The sequence below is a fragment of the Helianthus annuus genome, chromosome 7, assembly GCF_002127325.2.
Source record: "Helianthus annuus cultivar XRQ/B chromosome 7, HanXRQr2.0-SUNRISE, whole genome shotgun sequence".
In the NCBI taxonomy this organism is placed as follows: Eukaryota; Viridiplantae; Streptophyta; class Magnoliopsida; order Asterales; family Asteraceae; genus Helianthus; species Helianthus annuus.
In genome coordinates, this window is record NC_035439.2 from 76,975,506 (window position 1) to 76,987,443 (window position 11,938).

Here is an 11,938-nt window from a genome sequence, read left to right on the forward strand (position 1 = left end):
GTGACTGACCAGGATCAAGCCATCAATCATATCAAACATAGTACTTAATAATCAAAAGTAGTTAATACAATTCATAAAGATATGACTGATGTTCCAAAACCAAACATTGTTTAAATAGCGGAAGCATAGTAATAAAATTCTCAAATGTAGTTATGAGTTCAATTAACGTTCGCTATCCAATTCCCACAACGACCTGCTCCTTCCTTGTGCAAGCTCCAATATGTACCTAAGGTCCTGCAAGGCATGCAGCAGATAATCAACAAACTAGTTGAGCGAGTTCACAGTTAATAGTTTAGTTTGGGTAATAGTGCGTTCGTTCAGTTAAGTTTCATATCGTATCAGTTCCATCGCGGCCTCCCAGGCATGTGTGCGAAGATTTGGTTCGTTAGTTCGCGACCGTAGTCTTTACCGACCAGGGTGTGTGCGAAGGCAATTTATCAGTTCGTTCGCGACCATAGTCTTTACCGACCAGGGTGTGTGCGAAGGCAGTTGAGTAGTTCGTTCGCGACCATAGTCTTTACCGACCAGGGTGTGTGCGAAGGCAGTTCGTAAGTGTCAACAGTTTAATCGTTCGTTATAATATCAGAGTATGCACAAGTAATCATCCAACCCATTCCCACCCTGGGAACCCATGCCTTGGCTGTGTGAACTCACCTTGGTTTGCTCGGTATGCTAAGTTATGCACTCACAAGTAATTAATCACGTCCTAGTGTATGCACGTATAACAAATCAGTTCATGTTCAAAATGATACGCATGCAATTAATTGTTCACATTGCAGTCAGTTTGCATATCAGCACGGCACGCAGTATTGCACGTTCATCACTAAGCATGGCATGTCAATTAAATCAACGTATGTTCCACTGTTCAAACATTATTCAAAACCCTAGTATCTTTCGATTCATAATTCATCTTTCGACCAACAGTTTTGTCATGTTTCGAAGCATGCTATCCTTCGATCAAATCTATCCTTCGGTCAAATTATGGTTCGGTCAAACTATCTTTCGGTCACTACTATTATCTTTCGGCATATACATTATCTTTCGACAATAACTATGTTTCGAGTAGACAAGTATCGTTCGATACAATCAGTTACGTTAACAACAGTTACAATTTCAGAAACCCTAAGCATGCTAACAGCCGTCAATCAACATTATCGATCAAACAACAATCATGCAGTAATCATAGGATCATCATCTAATCATCATGCAATCATCATAATTCTAATACCCATCGTGATCCCTAGTTTATGCGTATCCCGAAACCGGTTAACACACAGTAATACATTATCAAACCCTATCAGAAATAATGACTAAATCCAGATTAACGCCACCCAGAAATCAGTATTCAATCGTAACGAGTTTCACATAGAATCATATACATATCCGTCAACAACAATCCTATATGAAAACTATATCATCAATATCGTAACAAGAATCCTAATATTTAATCATGCATCAATTTCAGATTACTTCAACAACCAAAACACACGACACATGAGCACATACGCAGAGGAGCGAACGATCAAATCAAATCAAATAGATTTACTAACCGAGATGAGGGTTTGGTCACGCAAAAAGGGTTCCGGTGGTTTCTAGTCTGCCGTCACAGTGAAATGGCTCTTAGGGTTGAAAAAATGACAGAAATGACAGCCGGTTATGTGCTTATACGTATATATACGTATTACAGAAATGGGCCAAGCCCATCTGAATGACTGGGCCGAAGGATGTCGAAGGATTCCTTCATGGCCCGAATGATATGTTTCGAGACTTATCAATCCGAAGGATGATCTTCCGGATCGAAGGATGTGTTTCGTCATCCTTCGATTCATGCACCATGTTTCGTGGACATCCTTCGAAGGTTGTTTGTGTAATGTAATGTGTTTCATGCTAACTAGTTTACAAGTTTCACAATGTAACAAACAACTATGCACGATCAAACAATCAAAACGTATATATATATTTTCATTAACACACAACTCGTATAATTCAAGTCCACAATCCAACAACTAAACAGTCAAAGTCAAAGTCAACGCGCAATAAATGCGAAAGTGAAAGTCAAACACTCGAGTTGTCACATTATCCCCAACTTAAAAGAAATTTCGTCCCGAAATTTAGTACGCACTTACTGAGGAAGCTAGGTATCGTTCACTGGTTTTCCTGGGGTGTCACATCATCCCCCCGTTGGTTTGGAATTTCGTCCCGAAATTCAGTAGTAGTAGCTTCAGCCTCAGAAGTGGATGCATTGGTTTCGAATAACTGGGGGTACTTTTCTTTCATCTGGTCTTCGCGTTCCCATGTATACTCCGGGCCACGCTGGGAGTTCCAACGAACTCGAACAAGAGGGATTCTCTTGTTTTTGAGGACCTTAACATCCCGGTCCGTGATTTCAACTGGTTTCTCGACGAACTGCAACCGCTCGTCGATAGTGAGTTCCTTAAAAGGAACTATAAGGGTCTCATCTGATAGGCATTTCTTCAGATTGGACACGTGAAATACATTGTGAACTGCACCGAGTTCAGGAGGTAGGTTTAATCTGTAGGCTACCTTGCCAATCTTTTCTAAGATTTCGAATGGTCCGACGTACCGCGGATTCAATTTGCCTCTTTTACCAAAACGAACCACACCCTTCCAGGGTGAAACTTTCAATAAGACCCGGTCCCCGACCTCAAATTCCAATGGCTTTCTACGCTTGTCCGCGTAGGCTTTCTGACGGTCGCGTGCTGCCGCCATGCGTTGTCGTATCTGTGCTATCTTTTCTGTGGCGTCCACAACAATATCTGGACCCGTAATCTGACTATCCCCCACCTCTGCCCAACAGAGAGGTGACCGGCATTTACGTCCGTACAATGCCTCGAATGGAGCGGCTTGAATGCTGGTATGGTAACTGTTATTATACGAGAACTCCACCAAAGGGAGGTGCTTTTCCCAGCCGTTGCCGAAATCGATGACACACGCTCGAAGCATGTCTTCTAGAGTTTGAATAGTTCGCTCAGACTGCCCATCCGTCTGAGGATGATATGCTGTGCTCATGTCTAATCGTGAGCCAAAAGATTTGTGCATCGCTTGCCAAAGTTCTGACGTGAATCGTGCATCGCGATCTGAAATAATAGAGATGGGCACTCCGTGCCTCGAAACAACTTCTTTCATGTAGATGTCTGCTAGGGTAGAAAACTTATCCTTTTCTTTGATAGCCAAGAAGTGAGCAGACTTTGTGAGCCGATCAACGACCACCCAGATAGTGTCATTCCCACGCTGGGATCTAGGTAGGCCAGTAACAAAATCCATGGAAATTTGCTCCCATTTCCATTGTGGTATTTCTGGTTGCTGAAGTAGGCCTGATGGTTTCTGGTACTCGATTTTAACCCTTGCACAAGTTAAACACTTGCCGACGTAAGTTGCGATAAGAGCTTTCATGTTTGGCCACCAATAAGTTGTTCTGATATCGTGGTACATCTTATCCGACCCTGGATGTACCGAGTAGCGAGACTTGTGCGCTTCATCCATCACAAGTTCGCGTAAACCGCCATAAAGTGGGACCCAAATACGCCCCGTTACATAGTAGGCGCCGTCTTCCTTTTGTTCCATTTGTTGCCTTGAACCGCGCAAGGCTTCAGCCTTGACGTTTTCGGGTTTTAGTGCTTCAATCTGAGCAGCTCGTATCTGTGCAGGAAGACTGGACTGAATGGTAAGCTGTAGCGCTCGCACGCGCTTAGGTAAAGTGTCTTTCCGACTGAGGGCATCAGCCACAACATTGGCCTTCCCTGGATGATACTTGATGGCACATTCGTAGTCGTTCAGTAGTTCAACCCATCTTCGTTGACGCATATTCAAATCTTTTTGCTTAAGGATATGCTCGAGACTCCTGTGATCGGTGTAAATCGTGCACCTGGTACCGTACAGGTAGTGTCGCCATATCTTAAGCGCGAAAACAACAGCTCCCAGCTCTAAATCGTGCGTCGTGTAGTTCCGTTCATGAACCTTGAGTTGCCGAGAAGCGTAGGCTATCACTTTATCACGTTGCATCAATACACAACCAAGCCCCTGTATCGATGCGTCACAATAGACCACGAAGTCATCCGTGCCCTCTGGCAATGAAAGAATAGGTGCGCTGCAAAGCCTATCCTTTAAGTACTGGAAAGCGATCTCTTGCGTATTACCCCATCTGTAAACGACACCTTTCTGTGTTAGCATAGTAAGTGGTTGCGCGATCTTGGAGAAGTCTTTAATAAATCGCCTGTAGTAACCCGCCAAACCCAAGAATTGGCGTATTTCCGTCGGTGTACGTGGTGCTGGCCAGTTTCTGATCGAATCAACCTTGGATGGATCGACATGAATCCCATCCTTGTTCACCACATGGCCTAAGAAGTGGACTTCACGAAGCCAGAAGTCGCATTTTGAAAACTTTGCGTACAGTTGCTCTTTTCGAAGAAGTTCCAAGATAATACGTAGATGCTGCTCATGCTCCTCCTGACTCTTGGAGTAAATCAAAATGTCGTCGATGAAAACGATGACGAACTTGTCGAGATACGGTTTGCACACCCTGTTCATGAGATCCATGAAGACTGCAGGTGCGTTTGTAAGCCCGAATGGCATGACCAGAAACTCGTAGTGACCGTAGCGAGTTCTGAAAGCAGTTTTGGAGACGTCCTCATCCCGGACTCTCAGCTGATGATACCCTGACCTCAAATCGATCTTGGAATAGTAACACGACCCTTGCAACTGGTCGAATAAGTCATCTATGCGTGGAAGAGGATAACGGTTCTTCACCGTCACCTTGTTGAGTTCACGGTAGCCGATACACATCCTGAACGTACCGTCTTTCTTCTTCACAAATAACACTGGAGCTCCCCAAGGCGAAGAGCTTGGACGAATAAAGCCCTTTTCCAAGAGCTCTTGTAGCTGCTTCGACAGTTCTTCCAGTTCGGTTGGAGCTAAACGATACGGTGCGCGGGCTATTGGTGCTGCTCCAGGAGCTAACTCAATCTGAAACTCGACTTGACGATGAGGAGGTAAACCAGGTAAATCTTCAGGAAACACTTGAGGAAAATCACGCACAACTGGTATATCCTCCAGCTTCTTTTTCTTTGTTGATGCGTCAGTGACAAGTGCCAGAATGGCAGTATGTCCCTTTCGTAAACATTTCTGCGCCTTTAGGAATGAGATGATGCCAACCACTGCACCACTCTTGTCACCTTGTACTTCGAGAGGTTCTTGACTGGAGCGAGGAATACGAACAATCTTTTCTTTGCATAGGATTTCTGCTGGCTGTTGCTGCCGGCGATTCCGATTTGCAGGTCGTGGACTCCTGAATCCTTAGCTTCTGCTGTGCTCTGGTGATCACTATTCTTGCGCTGCTGTTGTGCTTGAGACCGAACGGTAGCTGAACCCTTGCTGGAATACCCATCCCATTTCCGCTTGTTGTCACTAGGAGTAGCGGGAGTAGCAGAAGTGGTAGCGGTAGTAATAGCGCTGATACAACTAGGCAGCCTGTTCTGTTCCACTGCCTGATCCGTGAGGCGATGAGCAAGACACTGAATGTCTTGGATTTTGTCGAGGTTAGCCGATGTAGCTTGGCTCTGAATCTCTGAGGCTAGACCCTTGAGGTACAATTCGATTCGCTTGTTTGGAGGGTCCACCATGGTTGGACACAAGATGGCCAGTTCGTTCTATCGTTTCGTATGAGCTTCGATTTCTGACCCCGTCATTTTCAAATGGTAAGGCTCCACTTCCAACTTGTGGATGTCATCACGCGTGTAGTATTCCCTTTTAATGTGTTCTTTGAATTCGTTCCAGGGGGTGGCGTTAGCAGCTGCCAACCCTAGTATCTGTACTTGCGCGTTCCACCTGGTTAGCGCGATTCCTACCAAAGTACCCGTGTCGTACATGACCCTGCGAGCCTCAGGGCGTTCACACCTGAAGTTCTTGAATGTGCCACTGAATGTGCTTGGACGACAGTCCATGATGTTCTGGAATGTGCAGAGAGGTTGATGTGCGTTCTGACCCGTTGCGCGAGAAAGATAGGTCAAGGTTAAGCGCGAGAGTTGGGTCACGAGTGTAGGATCTAACATCCTAGGATAGGTCTGGAATAGCAGGTTATACCTCCTGCTTGTGCGGCTGCAAGTGCCGCAGCAACTTGTTCGTTAATGAGAGCCGTCAACTGGGCTTGAGTCATGTTAACACATCCAAACATGATCGAGTAGTAAATGTAGCATAAGTGTGCAGTGTTCGCGAGTAGTGCGGTGACAGAAAAGTGTAGGCTCATAAGTATTCTCATGCAGTAACAAGTTGTGAGCAAAGTAATGTAAGCATACTACGAGCAAAGTTCTATGCAAATTCTAGCATGTAGGCAATAAACATAAACCTTATTACCTATGAAGTTGAGCCTTGCACGTGGAGCGAAGCGTCGTTGTGGATCGTTGAGAGCACTGTTCTGGTTATAGTCTGGTTTTAATAAAACGTTTTCCCATATTAAAACCAAGTTCTCTATAACCAATGGCTCTGATACCAATCTGTCACACCCCCAAAATCCACCTGCGGAGTATCACCGCTTGGGAGCGTGACTGACCAGGATCAAGCCATCAATCATATCAAACATAGTACTTAATAATCAAAAGTAGTTAATACAATTCATAAAGATATGACTGATGTTCCAAAACCAAACATTGTTTAAATAGCGGAAGCATAGTAATAAAATTCTCAAATGTAGTTATGAGTTCAATTAACGTTCGCTATCCAATTCCCACAACGACCTGCTCCTTCCTTGTGCAAGCTCCAATATGTACCTAAGGTCCTGCAAGGCATGCAGCAGATAATCAACAAACTAGTTGAGCGAGTTCACAGTTAATAGTTTAGTTTGGGTAATAGTGCGTTCGTTCAGTTAAGTTTCATATCGTATCAGTTCCATCGCGGCCTCCCAGGCATGTGTGCGAAGATTTGGTTCGTTAGTTCGCGACCGTAGTCTTTACCGACCAGGGTGTGTGCGAAGGCAATTTATCAGTTCGTTCGCGACCATAGTCTTTACCGACCAGGGTGTGTGCGAAGGCAGTTGAGTAGTTCGTTCGCGACCATAGTCTTTACCGACCAGGGTGTGTGCGAAGGCAGTTCGTAAGTGTCAACAGTTTAATCGTTCGTTATAATATCAGAGTATGCACAAGTAATCATCCAACCCATTCCCACCCTGGGAACCCATGCCTTGGCTGTGTGAACTCACCTTGGTTTGCTCGGTATGCTAAGTTATGCACTCACAAGTAATTAATCACGTCCTAGTGTATGCACGTATAACAAATCAGTTCATGTTCAAAATGATACGCATGCAATTAATTGTTCACATTGCAGTCAGTTTGCATATCAGCACGGCACGCAGTATTGCACGTTCATCACTAAGCATGGCATGTCAATTAAATCAACGTATGTTCCACTGTTCAAACATTATTCAAAACCCTAGTATCTTTCGATTCATAATTCATCTTTCGACCAACAGTTTTGTCATGTTTCGAAGCATGCTATCCTTCGATCAAATCTATCCTTCGGTCAAATTATGGTTCGGTCAAACTATCTTTCGGTCACTACTATTATCTTTCGGCATATACATTATCTTTCGACAATAACTATGTTTCGAGTAGACAAGTATCGTTCGATACAATCAGTTACGTTAACAACAGTTACAATTTCAGAAACCCTAAGCATGCTAACAGCCGTCAATCAACATTATCGATCAAACAACAATCATGCAGTAATCATAGGATCATCATCTAATCATCATGCAATCATCATAATTCTAATACCCATCGTGATCCCTAGTTTATGCGTATCCCGAAACCGGTTAACACACAGTAATACATTATCAAACCCTATCAGAAATAATGACTAAATCCAGATTAACGCCACCCAGAAATCAGTATTCAATCGTAACGAGTTTCACATAGAATCATATACATATCCGTCAACAACAATCCTATATGAAAACTATATCATCAATATCGTAACAAGAATCCTAATATTTAATCATGCATCAATTTCAGATTACTTCAACAACCAAAACACACGACACATGAGCACATACGCAGAGGAGCGAACGATCAAATCAAATCAAATAGATTTACTAACCGAGATGAGGGTTTGGTCACGCAAAAAGGGTTCCGGTGGTTTCTAGTCTGCCGTCACAGTGAAATGGCTCTTAGGGTTGAAAAAATGACAGAAATGACAGCCGGTTATGTGCTTATACGTATATATACGTATTACAGAAATGGGCCAAGCCCATCTGAATGACTGGGCCGAAGGATGTCGAAGGATTCCTTCATGGCCCGAATGATATGTTTCGAGACTTATCAATCCGAAGGATGATCTTCCGGATCGAAGGATGTGTTTCGTCATCCTTCGATTCATGCACCATGTTTCGTGGACATCCTTCGAAGGTTGTTTGTGTAATGTAATGTGTTTCATGCTAACTAGTTTACAAGTTTCACAATGTAACAAACAACTATGCACGATCAAACAATCAAAACGTATATATATATTTTCATTAACACACAACTCGTATAATTCAAGTCCACAATCCAACAACTAAACAGTCAAAGTCAAAGTCAACGCGCAATAAATGCGAAAGTGAAAGTCAAACACTCGAGTTGTCACACAATCTCTGTATCTTATTCCTAGAGACGCAATTATACAACCCTTGTATCCCTACACACACTATGGGTGTAGTAAAATATTTCTGGCTCATACAGGCCTTTAGAGGCAGTGTCTGCCTGATGCTGGCTATATCAGCATGTCAAATAGGTTATCCGTTCAAATGCTACTGTGCTTTTGTGCATCATGTTTGTCACTAGAGTTCAGTAAGTAAATAATGTAGTGACGGAAAAATCAAAGTATGATGCAGATATGTACATGTACCAACAGTCAAGTAGCAGTTTATCAGAAATCTCAGTTAAGCACAGTAATTAGGCAACAATTAATAGTTAATTAAGTCGTACGAATACCTGGTTTGGTGAGGGTTGTCACACCAAGCCTTGACGTGAAGCGTCGCAGTATACCACGAAGTCTTTAGTGCCCTCGGGCAAGGATAGTATTGGTGCATCGCATAGCTTATTTTCGAGTAGTTGGAAGGCTTCTTCTTGTTTAACACCCCAGTCGTACTTCTTGTCTTTCTTCGTAAGGGTCGTTAGCGGTTGAGCTATCTTGGAGAAATTTTCGATGAATCGCCGGTAATAACCCGCTAAGCCCAAAAATTGTCGAACTTCAGTTGGGGTTTGGGGGGCTTCCCAATTATTTATGGCTTCAATCTTGGACGGGTCTACATAAATGCCCTTCTCATTCACAACGAGACCAAGAAATTGCCCGCGAATCCAAAATTCACATTTTGAGAACTTCGCATAAAGTTTCTCTTTCTTCAATAGTTCTAGAATGGTTCTGAGGTGTTGCTCATGCTCTTCTTTCGTTCGCGAGTAAATCAGGATATCGTCGATAAATACAATCACGAATTTATCGAGATATGGTTTGCATACGTGGTTCATCAGATCCATAAATACCGCTGGCGCGTTCGTCAGTCCGAATGGCATCACCAGGAACTCGTAATGCCCATAGTGTGTTCTGAATGCAGTCTTTGGTATGCTTTCCTCTTGTATCCTTAACTGATGGTATCCAGATCGAAGATCGATCTTGGAATAGTAGCTTGATCCTTGTAATTGATAAAATAAGTCATCAATCCTCGGTAGGGGGTATCGATTCTTGATTGTGAGCTTGTTCAGTTCTCTGTAATCGATGCACATCCGCAGAGTTCCATCATTTTTCTTCACGAACAACACTAGAGCTCCCCAAGGTGAGAAGCTTGGCCTTATGAATCCTTTATCCAACAACTCCTGGAGTTGTGTAGATAATTCTTGCATTTCGGATGGTGCAAGCCGATAGGGTGCATTGGTTACAGGAGCGGCTCCTGAAACCAAGTCTATACGGAACTCGACTTGTCATTGCGGAGGTAATCCTGGCCGATCTTCAGGAAAAACATCAGGGAATCCCTTTACCACCGGAATGTCTTTGAGTTTCAGCTCCACAGCCTTCTTATCTACAACGTGCGCTAGGAAAGCAACACATCCTTTCCTTAAGCACTTCTGTGCCTTCATGCAGCTGATGACTCGTAGAGGCGCGTCTCGTTTTTCTCCATGTACAATGAGAGTTTCATCATTCACCAGAGGGATGCGAATGATTTTCTTGTGACAAATAACTTCAGCTTTGTTCTTGGACAACCAGTCCATTCCGACCACTACATCGAAGCTACCCAATTGAATAGGTAAGAGGTCGATGCTAAATCTTCGTTCACCAAGTTCTAATGTGCAACCTCTAACAACTTCGCCCGATTTAACAAGTTTACCATTGGCTAGGTCTATAGAATAAGGAATATCTAATCTACTAGATTCTATTCCGAGCATGCGTTTAAATTCCACAGACATGAAGCTATAGTCGGCACCAGTGTCAAATAATATGGATGCAAAGTGATTGTTAATGAGAAACGTACCGATGACCACATTAGGGTCCTCGCGTGCGTTCTTTGCTCCTATCACAAATGCTCGAGCCTGAGCATTGTTTCCCTTTGGGCAGTCTTTCATGAAATGATCATTGCTTCCACAACTGAAGCATCCTTGGTTTTGCCCAGCTCTATTACCATTCCGGTTACCGTTGCCGTTCCCACCATTGTTTCCATTGCCATTACCATTGCGGCCTCCAATACCTTTTCCCCAACAATCCTCGGTACGGTGGCCTGACTTCCTGCAGTTCTCGCATTTCCCAACGCGACAATTTCCCACGTGGTGAAAGTCACAGCGGTTGCATTTGGGCAGAGTGCCCTGATACTTCTTAGTTCCTGTATTGCTTGCAGCCGCGAAGGTTTTTGCCTCGATAGGTGGGTTAGTGTCACGCTTTTCGTTGTTCGAACCCTTGTTACTGCGGGTTGCTTGGTTCAGATTTGAATGCTTTCACTTCTTGTCACCAGACGACTCAGCATGCGTCTCGGTCTTCTCAGTTGGGTTCAACGATAGTTTCTTCATACGGACCGCATCTTCAGTAAGGCTGACAACCAGAGTTACAGCCTCAGTGATCGTTGCGGGTTTGGCCGAAGTTACCAAACTACGAAATTCCGGGGCCAATCCCCAGATGTAGCGTTCAACGCGCTTAAACTCAGGAGTCACCATGTAGGGAAGCACTCTAGATAAGTCATGGAACCTTCGAGTATAACCAGTGATGTCTGCACCTTCCATGGTCAGATGCCAAAACTCAGTCTCCAACCTCTGGAGTTCAGCACGAGAGAAATACTTCTCTCTCATCTTCTCCTTCAGTTCATCCCAGGACATGCCATAAGCGGCATCATTACCCAGAGTTGGGACTTGCAAGTTTCACCAAGTCAGAGCTTCATCAACAAACAACCCAGCAGCAAAAGTGACTTGCTGATCTGCAGTACACTTGCTCATACGGATAGTGGCCTCTGTCTTCTCCGTCCAGCGTACAAACGCCACTGCACCTCCAGTGTCGTCGTAGTTCAGCGGTTTGCAATCGAGGAATTGCTTGAAAGTGCAACCTTGAGCTTCATTTCCTCCAGATGAGTCTCCATTACCATTTTTCCTAGCATTGCTTGGTCCACTGTGTTTAGTACGGTTCGCCTCGTACTGGGCGATAGCTGCGGAGAACCTTTCTTCCAGTAGTGCGTTAAGCTCTTCAGCAGTTCTTGGCAGCGGGGGAGGAGGAGGTTGTTCGCGAGTGTTCACAGCCTTTCTGGGTGCCATGTTCTGACAGAACATAACGTAATAGGGTTAAACATTTATTTGATATCGTCTTACGAGACAGTAGTAGTATATATACACAAGCATATACCACATAAGTGACATCAAACAATTATTACTTTAGCAGAGTTATTTAGTAGGCTGGGGGAGGGGTGTTCACGTTTGACCCT

At 44.0% G+C, this 11,938-nt stretch overlaps 1 protein-coding gene across 1 annotated transcript; it reads right to left on the reverse strand.

Annotated features, from left to right (window-relative positions):
* Positions 1–2,253: 2,253 nt before the first annotated feature.
* LOC118480199 lies at positions 2,254–11,342 on the reverse strand (the record flags this gene model as incomplete). Its single annotated transcript, XM_035974922.1, has 3 exons — positions 11,115–11,342; positions 3,730–5,049; positions 2,254–3,513 (listed from the first exon to the last, which is right to left on the reverse strand). Coding segments are annotated over exons 1-3 (2,808 nt in total), but the record flags the coding sequence as incomplete, so codon positions are not given.
* Positions 11,343–11,938: the final 596 nt, after the last annotated feature.